This window comes from Papaver somniferum, chromosome 10, assembly GCF_003573695.1.
Source record: "Papaver somniferum cultivar HN1 chromosome 10, ASM357369v1, whole genome shotgun sequence".
In the NCBI taxonomy this organism is placed as follows: domain Eukaryota; kingdom Viridiplantae; phylum Streptophyta; class Magnoliopsida; order Ranunculales; family Papaveraceae; genus Papaver; species Papaver somniferum.
In genome coordinates, this window is record NC_039367.1 from 130,910,616 (window position 1) to 130,924,962 (window position 14,347).

The following is a 14,347-nucleotide window of genomic DNA, read 5'->3' on the forward strand; positions in this document are numbered from 1 at the left end:
AGAGTTGATGAGAAATGAAGAGATATGAACTGTTGGTTTCGTTTTCTTTCGTACACGAACTGAAGAAGAAGAAGACGTGGTGAACGAAGAGAAAACTTTCTCTTTTTAGATGTCAAACGGTGGAACCTGAATCAGTTCAGGTACGTTCTGGAACAAGATTCAACCTTGTGTGGAACCGGGTTCAAAGTGTGTGAAACGTACGTGTGCGAATTAGGACCCGTTTAATAAGGTACTAAATAAGGAGTTTGAAGCATTAATTCAACAAACGTTTCCGAAATTTTTGTATAGTCAAAATGACCAACCAAAATTATGCACACCATGACACCAAGAAAGACTTTCCTCCCAACAACTCTTACATCTACCAGTATTAAGAGACACCCAAGTAATTGTCTTTACATATTTTCTAAAGATTTTAAGATCGCAAAAGAATTTGCAATACTGATTTCTTTGTTTCCATCTTGTAAAAAATAGTTTCTCCAGATAATGTTTAGTACCGCGGAGGGAAACTCTTTTGATGAAAAGAGACGTCCTAGCTTCTTTACAAAGAGGGCAATACCATTATCTGGGCAGGATGTGTCAGGGTTTGAGCAATGAATCGATTTATGTCGAAAGCCGATGTACTCAGATGACTGAGGTTTAAACTCCTCTTGTAATTTGTTTAGTTTACAACTAATTGAATTACGTAGAGGAGGAGCATTGCTCTCGCTGATTATCAAATAAATATCAACCTCAACATAAATATTATTCATCATAACTTGATTTAGCCTATCAAGAGACTCTTGTTCCTTTTGGAGAAATAAATCAACATCAGAAGATAAGTTTTCAAGTTTCTTCTCAATCCTTGAAAATACTTCAAGGGATTTTAAACCTGGTGGAGGTTTAGATAGAATTTCTTCTACAAATTTTATTAAATTAGTCATGGAAGAAAATTCTGTAATCCCTGGATCTGGTGGTGCATTTATTGAGATAACACTTTTGTCCATAGAGTCAGATCGCTACAAACACAGACTTATGAGGTCTTTAAACGTGTTTGCCTGCTCTGATACCAATTGAAAAAGCGGGGGTCTAACAACCTCACCTAATATTTCACTTAACAATCTGTATGGACTAACTCCAATATACTTTTAAGAGAACCAACTAGACAGTCAGACTCAATCTTAATAAAAGTATATCAACGAGTTATATCTTAATTTCTTGATTCAATCCTCACTCAAACAAATAGAAATCTGCGATCCTGATTGAATGCAAGAAAAATAACTTGAACGGTACCAAATACCAATGTTCAAGGATCAATCAGACGCACAACCTATGATATTTTAATTATATAAAAAAATATAATGCGGAAAATAAATAACAAAGACACCAGAAGTTTTGTTAACGAGGAAACCACAAATGCAGAAAAACTCCGGGACCTAGTCCAGATTGAAAACACACTGTATTAAGCCGCTACAGACACTAGCCTACCACAAACTAACTTCGGTCTGGGCTGTAGTTGAACACCAATCAATCTCACGCTGATCCAAGGTACAGTTGCGCTCCTTACGTCTCTGATCCCAGCAGGATACTACGTACTTGATCCCCTTAGTTGATCTCACCCACAACTAAGAGTCGCTACGACCCAAAGTCGAAGACTTTAATAAACAAATCTGTCTCACACAGAAAAGTCTGTAGGAATAGATAAATCTGTCTCCCACAGAAATACCTACGGGTTTTTGTTCTGTCTTTTGATAAATCAAGGTGAACATGAACCAATTGATATACCAGACTTGTATTCCCGAAGAATAGCCTAGAAATATCAATCACCTCACAATAATCTTAATCGACTAGCGAAACAAGATATTGTGGAATCACAAACGATGAGACGAAGGTGTTTGTGACTACTTTTCTATCTTGCCTATCGGAGATATAAATCTCAAGTCAATCTTACGATTGCACTCAATCACGATAGAAACAGCAAGATCAGATCACGCAACTACAGAGAAAATAGTTGGGGTCTGCTTCACAATCCCAATGAAGTCATTAAGTCGTTAACCTACAAGGTCTCGATAAAAACCTAAGGTTAAAGGAGAATCAACTCTAGCTTATGCAACTAGTATCACACAGGTGGTGTGGGGATTAGGTTTCCCATTGCTAGAGTTCTCCTTTATATAGTCTCCAAATCAGGGTTTGCAATCTAAGTTACCTTGGTAACAAAGCATTCAATATTCACCGTTAGATGAAAAACTGATTAGATTCAAGCTAATATCTTTCAATCGTTAGATCGAACTTAACTTGTTATACACAAATGAAATGTAAATCATTTAGGTTTGAGTAACCGTACCTAAACGTGTACACCTAGTTGGTTCAACAATAGTTAACCAATGGTTAGCCATATGAGCACTTTCATATCAACCTTATTCATCTTCACCATAACTAGTTCAAATGACTCACATGAACTAGTTAGAGACTTGTTCAATTGTTTAGATCTCATAGAAGTATACAAGACACAATCGAAGCAAAATCGGCTTTGATTCACTCGAATCGATTCATGAACATTATAGCCACGGTTTGCAAAGATTGCATTCCTTAATATATATAAATGTTTTAGTTCATGAAAAAACCGAGTTTAGAAAGTAACCTACCTAAGTATGCGAACAGGTACGCGTACTTAATTAACCGGATTGAGTTTGTTTATCAATTCCAAACTCCAGCAGAAATTCACGGACGTGAAATTTCCGCCAGTACCCGTACGGGTACGCATACTGTCCCGCATTTCCAACAACCGCCAGTACGCGTACAGGTACGCATACTTTGGGTTCCCGGTTTTGGACTTTTACACAAATGTGAAAACACACTATGCTTATATCCAAAGATGGTTACATGTTCTAAACTCTCATTTTAATCATTGAAACATTCTTAGGGGATGTTATATAGTTGTTATTCACAAACTATTTTTCATCAAAGCGATTTTCAAGATATTGAAATAATCAGCATGACTTTCGTCACGGGTAAAGATGAACTTGGCCAAAGCGAAAGATTACCAACACATATTTCGAGAAATAGATAAGCGAGATAAACTCGGCTCGAAACAGCAAATGTGTATAATCAAAGTCTATATAGCAATACGACTTTGTCTCAAGATAGGAGATAGAATAGATAGACTTTTGAGTGATAGATAAGGTCAAGTCTCCACATAACTTTTTGTCGATGAAGTTCCACCAGTTCCTTGAGTGGTTCTTCGTCTTTGCATGATGAACGTCGTGGAGTCTAAGAGCTCAACTACACTTACTATCCTAGTCCGAGACTTATCTATAAGTAGATTAGAAATCAAGATTTATAATTTTGGCACCTAAACTTGACAAACAAGCTTGAAATAACAACGTTTGCGAGTTCGACCGAGCAGTGCTCTAACAATGTCCTACACGGCCATGCGAGACAGCTTAATAAGCTAGCAGGGTAGGAGCCATTAGATCATTCTCCCCACCGTTATATTATATTTACTTTAACTTTTTTAATTCATGACAGTTGGCAAGGTTTTAATATTAGAAATAGGTCTTTCTGTTTTAATTTTATTTTTTTGTTGAGTACATTAGTGGACCCACCATAATCTTATTCTTTTACAACTCTCTGGGTGTCGATCACTTCATTCTTCAAGTTCTCAATTTCCTTCTTCTTTTTTCAGATTTTTATTATTGCATAGCCCGATCTTCCAATGGAACTTGTACTTTTACTTAGCAATATGCTGATTGGAAGATTATCAAGTACAGAGTTAATCTGGAATGTTTTAGCTAGGTATATATTTCGTATATTTAAAATTAAAACTAGTATTGGTACTGGTAGAGTTGTATTTTGTGTACCAACTCCTTTTAACATTTGTAAATTATGCACACTAAATGACTTATATATATGCAAACATTTAACTAGAGCTGAGGCATATAATGACTTCATAATTGGGGATATTGTAGAACAAAGGATCATCCCATGACACTGCAGTTGAAGCTGAGCTGACAACACATTATCTTGGAGTACCCAAAAAGAAGAAGAAAATGATTGAAAGGATGCAGCTCGTTCAGTGCCGTCTCTAACATTTTAGAGCTCGGGGCGAGCACTAAAATAAGGGCCTTTTTTGCTTATACACATACACGGGGGAAAATAACGTAATTATAAATGAAGAAATGACAATATATTGAACAATCTATTAATGCGTACATGTAAGATTTTAATAAGGATTAAAAAACAACTCAAATTTTAAGTAAAAGTACCTATTTAAAAAAATAAATAAGAACATCTGCGAAGTAGCAACAAAACTGCCAAAGAAAAAACATCGTCCCATAAAGATTGCCTTTCCTGGGGTTCTGATTGTGAATGCATTAGTTATCTTGCCAGCCCATTTAATCTTTCCTGTGACATAGTTGATCTCAGATAAGATTTTAACAACTTCAACTTCAAAAAGCTTCTTTCTGCAGTCGCTACAGCCACGAGAACGGTCAACAATATTCTATTTGCAATACACGCGACTGGAAAACACCCTTGTCTCTTTAGAAACCTAAGGTTTCAACAGCCGTCATCCGTTCATCAGGCAAAATCATTTGAATTAAACTAGAAAAAGATCAAATTAAAAGAAAGGGAAAATTGGAAATATGTCCTATTTTCACTGATTTGTTTGGAAATCTATCCCATTACGGAAAAAATTAAGAAATATATCCGGGAAAGAGAAACATACCGTTAAATGACTACTACCTCACATGTGTGAGCTTACACCTGTGCATCAGTGACATTCTTACCCTCCACGTTTAGATTAATGGGCAGTAGTAATCCAGTTTTGCTCTTATATGCGTTGTGAGTTTACTTGTAAGCGTATACATGAAATGGTTAAAGTATGAATAGGTGATTGGGATTGCATTCTTAGCAACAAATTTAAAGCAGGAACGAACGTTAAGATAGGGTTTGTTGTTCTTTGAGAGAAGGGATGGTTTATGAAGGATTGGAAATGGAAGGGTTCTTATCGTAAAATTGCTGGACGAATCGGGGAAGTTGGATTTTTAACTTAAAATTGATTAGGTTATTAGCATAGAGTTGCTCTTCTGGAATTAAAGTTATCATGTACGAGTCTGGAATTGATCTTATGCGTTAAATGCTTCTAAAATGTTTGAAAAATGCCTTTGGAGATTTCACTTTGATGGAGGGGAAAAAGAAGAAGTAAATCCATTTGCTGGGGTCACCCGTCACCTGATTCCAATTGCTACGGACCAACAGGCTCCTTTTCTCACCCTCCCGATGTTTGTTCATCTACTGGATTGCATCTTTTTCAATTTTGATACGACCAATGTTCTTATAGTGACCTTTGTTATTAGTATTGCTTCACAGTGTCGCTCTTATCAACGTTGAGGATAAAAATGTCACTAATGGGCACATGTAATTCCACACATGTGGAATGTTAACCATTTAACAGTTTGTTTCTCTCCCCGGAATAGATTCATTAATTTTTTTTCGTTATGGGATAGATTCCCAAACAGATTAGTGAAAACGGGACACATTTCCAATTTTTCCTAAAATAAACATATCTGAAACCTCAATAATCAAGAGGCAGTTTTGTGCCCTAGCGGAGATATTCACAAAATCTTCAGGCTGAGTTATTTTTCCTCTTAACTTTTCACGACCATTTGACACGTTTGGAAAGGAAAGATTCTAAGGAAGATATATAGGTTGGGAATTATTTTTTTGGGCCCCTCAAACTATTGGGCCTAGCGCGGTCGACCGTTTCGCCCTATGCCAAAGACGGCCCTGAGCTTGTTCATCAACAGGGAAGCCTGAAACATAAGTTGATTCCATTGCTAATGAGGATATGGTTGATATTGCTGATGATTATCTTCACCACCTCCTTTAACTGCAACATAGTTATTACACGACGATGCTTGTTTGATAACATTCAGTCTTGCTTTTTTTCCATTTTATCTTAACAATCGCACAATCTAACATTTTTTCACCTTCTAGGATTGATTACCCATCCATATTCCAAGTGACACTAGATCCAAGACTTGGTGTTAAGAATCTTGAGATCTTCCTTACGTGATCCTTAATTAACAAAATGATCAGGAAATGTATAATCCCTCTTCTTTCCTGTATATGATGGGGCACTATATATTTCTTTGCCAGTAACACCGAAAATCCAAATTTTGATCGGTATAATTACACAACAATTATATATACTCCACTAAAAAAAGAAAACAGTGTTCTTGAAAATGAAGATGGTGAGGGGAGGGTAGCAGAGGAACAAGACTGTAATAATGGGTTCACTAATGTACTAAATAAAAAATACAATTAAAACGCAAGGGCCTATTTTTAATACTAAAACATTGCCAGCTGTAATGTATTAAAAAAAAAGAACATGATCCATCGGTAGAGAGCATAATCGAACGGCTTCGAACCTGCTAGCTTATTAAGCTGTCTCGCGTTAGCGTGTGGACAGCACTGCCCTCAGTTTTTTTAATTAGGCCTTAACCCGTGCTGTAACAACACGGATCTTAATTTATCCCTTAATACCCTTTTTTTTTTATATTTTTTTTTTGTGTTGGTGAAATAGCCTCTCCAAACTGAACAACTATGGTTCCAGTAATGGGCTGGCGGGGTGTAACTTAACTTATTGAACCATAATATTGGGCATACCAAAATCTTCCAAGGCATATTGAATGAAGACAAAAAAGGTTGTGAAATAGCAAAATCAGATAACCCCTTAACCCAATTTTTTTAATGGCAAATCTGCCCTTTACGTATTAGTGTTAATAATCTTGATTAGTGATTAAATATTTTGTTTAGTGATTAAAATAATTTTCAGAATTATAAGAGTTGTTTAGATGAAAAATTTGAGGAAAAAAAAATCAAAATTTTGGTTTGGTTAAGAAGGAGAGAAAGAGAAAGTGAGAAAATTCTAATTCTTGATTCAATGGAGGATGAGGAGGGTCATATATCATCTAAAAAACCTAGGAAAATGCACATCAACTACACCAATGATTCCCAAACCATTGGAGGATGAAAAGGTTCGACTTACATTTATGAGCCGAACCGATCCCTTTATGAACAGTTCGGCTAACTGAAACTGTTTAGGTATGCGCCGAACATTTGCTAGACACTAGTTCGGCTTGTATAAAATTTTCCTAGAAAGCCGAACCTATTCCTGAGAGTTCAGGAATAAAAAATGTTAATGGTTCAGCTTATATAATGAAAATCGTAGAGTTTAACCCATTAAAATCAAGTAGATTTTATCTTCATCTTCAAGAGAATGAAAATACGAAGATAACGCAAAAAGAATGAGGTCATTCCGACATTGGACGAAGAAGTTATGATCAAAACAAGATCGAAAGAATTCAGTCTACAGCGGGAAGTTCGGCTGATAACTCATCAACACGAGTCAGCCGAACCTAAAGCCTATAAATCAATATTTTCGAAGCGTTTAAGGGTGTATAGGTCATTGCATACCCATTAGACACCCCTTATCAATACACCCTGGTTAGGAAAATGACTTTGTATGCCTATAAAGTTTTTGGTATGCCCAATATTATGGTTCAACTTATTGGGGCTCTAATCCGTCATCATGCCAAACATGTGGTGGTCTTGTATTACAGGTGAATATGACTGTCCAAAACTCTTGAACTAAAAAAAAAATTGAACAATACTGATATAATTTCATTAGTAAAACGAAAACCACATTGAAAAATCAAACGTACAGACTTAAGGAAGTTCAAAGCAACAAAAGTAAGGACTCTCCAGACAAACAAATGTAAACCTAAAATATGATAAAATTGACATGGATCGATAGGATCGTTACTGTTTTAGTCCCATTTCTAAAGTTAAAACATCAATGTTCGCCATCTGATATGTCGATGTCATTAGTCTAAATCCTTCATTGATTCCGTTACTCGACATGCTGATACCATTTGCATTTTTCAGTGGCTTAATTTGTCAGCCACGACCTCAGTGCCGACATCAGGCTCATCTTATCCTTGTGGTAGTGTTTCATTTCCAGGCTTCATGTTCTTGATTGTCTCGAACAGTGCTTCATAGTCCTCATCTGGAGGAGACCTGAATGTCCGAGTTATCATCATTTTCCTCCTGCACAGAAATTTGAAACCTTTTCATTAAGATCTCCCCGGAAGATAATGTTATAAATTATCGTTTGGTTTGCTCATGTGTCTGAGTAGTTGGTATACCTCCGCAAATAGGTCGTTTTCATGGTAATAATCCCATGAACCCTTTTTCAGGTTAACCCTTGAAACCTCAAAATTTGTCCCTCCTAGTGTGGCGCTTCCTCGAATACAACCTGGCGCAGCAAGAGTGTATATAGTACCTCAAAATCATTTTCGACTTCATCTACCTGTATCATGTCCCGCAATGTATACCCCTGATTGTTCACCAGGTGATCCTATTTATCAGCCTGCTGAAAGGAGGTGATTGGAACATTACTTTGTTTTGTTTCAATGGATGCATTAAAGGGTTCCTTTTAAGGAGTTAGTGGAAACATAAGGCTATACTAATCACAGATGACTATATATCTTAGACAGTAAATAAAATTGCCATTTGGATCACATTCTAAAATATGTAAAAAATGACAGACATCTAAGCTCTAAAACATATGGGTTTTCATCAACAGATAATCGAGTACACGTAAACACTGAAAAATATTCATTTTTTTTAATAAGAACCCCGAATTTCTTAAAAACAACTCAATTTAATGGAAGTTGGGTACGAAAAAATAACCCAACATTGTAACAAAAAAGGTTAAATGTGAAATTCACATTAAAGTCCTCTCTTCATTTTTTTTAAGCTATGACCCTCTTTGAATCGTTCTGTAAAATTCCAGTAGTTGCCGCAAGGAATGACGTCGTAGCTCCTGCAGAAGTAATCACAATCAAAGCCGTAGGTGGATATTCAAATAAAGGGGAGCACCTTGCTGTCATGAAAGCGCCATCCAAAAAATCCACCCACAACAAGTTTCTATATGATTTCTGGTAGAATAAGGAAGGATTAACCACAAGCAAGATACACAACATATGGATTTTCTAAAGAATATCTCAATCTATAATGAAAAAATGATAGTAGCTGGTTGTTTTATAGGTTTCATTTTATTCAGTCGAAAGAGTTTAGGTTAGACTTTTAAAGCGACTTTCGACGCAAGAATAGAGGTCCATTGGATGGTCGGTGCAAGGCCAGAAATTGGAACACATTGATTCCGCTCGATCCCGTCCTTTCGCTTTTTTTTTTTTTTTTCTCAATATGTGGCTTAACTGCTCGACACATCGCATCACCAAGTTTCGATGTCCCCGAACCTTTCGGCTCTTTATGATCCGAACAATTAAGGTAGGGATGGCGTATCGTGTATCTTAATCAACTCGATCGATTTCTTCATCTCATTCACAGGTGAGAGAGAAACCTGCAGATTTAGAAATGTTATATCATCTCATATCTCTAATATAATATAAATATATCAGAATAATATCAAAAGCATGAGACAAAAATAAACTTCATACAAATCCTCTTCTTGATTCTCCTTATTTTGTTAGTAAAATTGTAAATGAACTCAAATACATTGGTCTAAGAGATGGTTTTCGTGTCTGGATTCCTTGAGAGAATCTTATATATTGCGGAGGAGAGGGAATGAAGCAGTCTAACGATGTCATCGTCGGTCAAGTTCAATTGAGTTATGATTTCTGAATAACTCAACTTATATGATGAGTTGAATGCAGCAATATGCGGTGGACTGCAAACATGAAAGTAGGCTTAAACTTCTGTATATATCCAGACTCTAATATCACAATTAGATAATAATAACATTTACTCCTCTTTTATGGGTTATAAAAAGTAATATTCCACTTATGGATCACCTGGTATGTATGGTTCTGATAATGCGCTATTGCTACGTACAACGATCTTAAGACCCTATTGCTACGTACAACGATCATGCTGATTATGACCCTATTGCTACGTAATATTCCACTTATGGGTCATGCTGATTATGACCCTATTGCTACGTACAACGATCTTAAGAGTACAAAAAAAAAAGTTAGTTGAATACACTCACTTGGTTTAGCTTATATTTCCAATTTAAATTTATTCTATATTCTTCATTTTTGGCAGAGAATGAAAAAGAATCATGGAAAAATTCGGCCATATCGTCGCCGAAATACCTTTACCAAAGAATTATGATATATCACCTTCAAGAAACTTGCATGATGAAACTGAAGCTGGAAAAAAACCTTCCGAACCTGATCCCCCGTTGTTCAACAAACCAAAAGCTGCTAACTGAACCCTAGCTAGTTCCTCGTCCCTCTCTAAAAAATACATCAAGGGTAAATCTTCTACTGAATACAACCCCTTCAACATGAACTTGGTTCCCAAAAATGGGTTTTGTGAATATCCGTAGGATATACTTACAACGTGGTTTCTGCAACCAAAAATCTATAATTGACAATCTCAAATTTACAAAGAGTATTAAAAGTTATCTAGATATATGAAATAAGATATACTTGAATTAAACTTACAATCACTGAAAAAAAACGGATTTATCTTTCTGTAATGTGCCTGTTCTGAGTGGCTGCTTTTAGGAGTTTCTGGGATGCCTAGAGTAAGAAATTACAGGCGTCATTAGTCCAAATGTCTGCTAATTAGTTACTTTAGTTTTAAGTTAACTAGTTAACCTGTGGTGCTGGCTTGACCACGTGTAGGGAGTAGATGTTTTGTCTCTTTCAGTTAGGGCTTCATCTCTATATATACTGTTTTATCAGTCTCTGTAAGGAACTCATGAAAATGAATAGAAGAGGAAACCGAGTCCAGTGTGGTTGCAGTGGTTAGTTATGCTTTGAGTTATTGAATATCACAAGCAGGTTCATAACAATGGTATCATCCAGTCTTTTCTGTGCGTGCTCTGTAATGGGGGAGTTATCGGCTCAATGGGCGGCGTATACCAAGATCAGTAATGTAAGGAGCAACTTATGTGCTCTTGGAATGGAGAAACAAAGGTTGATGTTTACTGAAATCTCACCAGATCGAGAGTTTAATCTTTCAAAAACGGAGCATCTCATTTCGATCACCGAGAATGAGTTGGAAAATCTCATTTCAACCACAGCGGAAGAGTTGGGACCTTTCATCACAGCTATTGCATCAACTCAGCCACAATCATCAGTAGAACAATTAGTTGATGCAGCTAAAGGTGTTGCTGAAAAGAAAGACGAAACTGATTTCGAGTTGATTATTCCTTCTTATTTCTTTGAAGAACAAGATGATTCTCTAGATTTAGAATTGATTCCTTCTTTTTTCTTGGAAGAACTAGACGAATCAGTAAATTGTGACCCTCAGGAGGTACAACTCATTCCCAATTCGAATAATTCCAATTGTATTAAGGGTTCTCTCACTGAAATCGTTTTCAGTAAATGGATAAGGGTCTTCAACAACCATAACCAGCTCACAATGAGGGTTAGTTGTTTGAATCTTAAACTCTTGAAGGAGCTGATGTTAAATTACCACCAGCTAAGTGGTAAGAATCGTTTTACTCTTCTCCTTGCTAATACTAGAATGTACTTCGATCGTGGAAAAGGATTTCAACTCATTAAGGGGAATTCATATTTTTCTGATAAGTATAGTTTATGTTCTTATAAGGTTAATTCGGATTTATTTATACTTCTTATGGATTTTTTTGATTTTATTGGTGATTATGCATTGTGTTTTTATGTCACTGCTTCTGGCTCTCTTGTACTCGCTGTTTGTTCCCTTTTAATGGCTTACTACAAGGAGAATTTTATGCATATGCTCGTCATTAAACATGGGTATGCCTCATATTCCTTGTTTCCTAATTCAGTTGTACTGATGTTTCTTCAAAAGAGTGACTATGGTGATAGTGGTAAGCTGCTTGTCAAAATGTCACAGAGAAACATTATATTCGAAAATACTTTATACTCTCTCGTGGATAAATATTATCTGGAATATGTTAATGAGCTTATTGGCCAACATGGGTACCCATCAGCTTTGTTTTTTGAGGGATCAATTGTCGTTGTGCTGGCGAAAGAGGTCGAAAAGGGTGATGGTTGCCAGTTGTTGGCTCAAAATCTACATCAAGGTAAGGCTCTTCACACTAATTTACTACTTCCAATGCCAAATGAAAGTACATATGGGCAAGTTCATGAACTCTTTTATGCACTGCATCATACTAGAAGATGGTGTTGGGGTGGTGGCACACGGTTTCTATTCTTGCTGCTAAAGTATGGTTTGCATGAAGGGATTGCAGTCCTATACCTTGGCTCAGGAAATATTTTTCGGGTTAAATTGAAGAGTTTTAAGTATGTTCTCTATGGGTTCTCTGATTTGCAACATGCAGCAGGTGATTTTATAGAGTTTTACGAATATCATCATAAGGTGATTCTTATACATATTTCCCGGATTAATTGGTTCACTCACTTCGCAAAGATGCATCGGAATTGGAAGGGTTTAGCTGATGCTACTAGGGTCATATTGGGTGTATTATTGACCTTTGATGCTGGAGAACATAGACATGGTGAGGTGCTGCCAATACCTTTACATGAATTTCTTTATCTACTGATGCTTCTTTTTTCAATTCCCGTAGTTGTGAAGGTTCATATTTATCTTTTAGAAATTGGGTTCTTGCATCTTTTATTGCCTCCATCTGAAGTTTATGATAGTTTTTCGATTCATGGGAAAATAATTATATCAGTTGTTTATTACACTTGGAGATGTTTATACTCGCCTTACTGTGCTCGGTGCTTTTATTCTTGTTGCACCCAAATGGTGGGTTTATACAAGTTTCATACTGCTCGTTATCTACTTCCTTGTTACAGCTGTGTATGGGGTTTGGTATATCAAGCAAATGAGGAGTATCGCTGCACAGCGTTTCTTGTGAGGGAAGAGGTAATTAAGGACCTGTTTGTCAAGATGCTTACTCAAATTTTTATGGAAAAGGTCATAGAGTTGAGGGAATTCAAACTCAAGCACAGCTCTAAGTGGCAAGATCCTGATGTACCAATTCGGAGTTGCAGTCCAGCAAGAGACAAAAGGCAGAGGTCATGAAGTAATGCAAGTAGACACAGTGACAAATTCTAAGATAATCAATGCAGCATATACGAAGTTGTATTACGATACACCGGTTGCAAGTAGCTTGGCAGTTCACATATTCCTGGGAAAAGCCGATTACAAACAATTGAATGTGACATTAGCTATGAAAGGCAAGGTGGTGGTGTCACAAAGGAGACGTGGTAAACCTGGGTAGTACTAGACAGCTTGTTTAAAACTGTGGTCATGATTATGGAATTTTATTTCTACATGGGAAGAGTCGTTTATAAACAATTGAAGGCCACCTTAGTTAAGGAGAGAAAGTTAGTAGTGCTACAAGTGGAAGACAAGGTAGCTGAAGTTGTCATCATGTCAATCAACAAAGGAGGGGCTCAAAATATTCTTGAAATTGTTAGCAGAATCGAGATATGGGAAGCCGCAAACAAGAGTCAGGCATTAAGAGGTACAATTATGCTTGAGGATTGCAATTCAGAACTGCCAAGGTACAGGAAAAGCACAATCATTAATGGTTTATATTGCCTAGCTCGTTGTTATCGATCATTAAGGGTTTATAGGGATCAAAATTGTAGCGCCACCAAAGCTAGCGGCTGACTAATCCAAGAGATCAACTAAATAAAAAGGCACTAAGAATCTAAATCCAATACTTAAACAAACAATTAAGAAGTATGCTACAAAAACTTAACCCAAAAACTAGCCCCGGTCAAAAATATATAAATAAGAATTCCTCTCCAATGATACATATACAATTGTCATTTGGTTTACAAATACAATATGCAACATAATAAACATAGTAGAAGTTAACCAACTAACGGGCTCAACTCCTCGAAGCTTTCACTGCACAACTCTGATCTGTCTTTGAAACTGAAAGTGGGAATGAGTGAGCACATCATCCTTAAAAGGGGTGCCTCGTAGGAATAACAACTAGCTTTCAAGTAATCATTAGTATGATTCGAAAACAATGCAGGTTTTATCGAAAGTCGGTAATACAAGGAAAGACAAGAAAACAAAATGTAGAAACTTCTTCAAAGACATTCATAAATAACAGTAAACATCCATGTATGAGATGTGTGTTGCCGCACATAAGGGAAGAGTAATATTGATGCCAATTCCACACCGAATAGGTAATACTGCGGTGTATCGCCCTAGCCATAGAATACTGAATATATAAAGGAAGATTAATATTGCGGTGTATCGCCCTAGCCGTTTAATATTACGGTGTATCGCCCTAGCCATAGAATACTGATATTGTGTTCGCACACATCTCATACCACACAGAGCACACAAAGATATGCAT

The 14,347-nt window shown here is 36.5% G+C and overlaps 1 protein-coding gene across 2 annotated transcripts; it reads left to right on the plus strand.

The window, feature by feature from the left end:
* The first annotated feature begins 10,791 nt into the window (after positions 1-10,791).
* LOC113318423 lies at positions 10,792-12,300 on the plus strand. 2 transcript variants are annotated; one of them, XM_026566591.1, is made up of 2 exons: positions 10,792-12,085; positions 12,180-12,300. In XM_026566591.1, the coding sequence occupies exons 1-2, from the start codon at positions 10,867-10,869 to the stop codon at positions 12,224-12,226; spliced, it is 1,266 nt and encodes a 421-aa protein (XP_026422376.1). In that variant the 5' UTR covers positions 10,792-10,866; the 3' UTR covers positions 12,227-12,300. The 2 variants fall into 2 exon arrangements, with proteins under 2 accessions (XP_026422376.1, XP_026422377.1); XM_026566592.1 differs by having other exon boundaries at positions 12,183-12,239.
* The last annotated feature ends 2,047 nt before the right edge of the window (positions 12,301-14,347 follow it).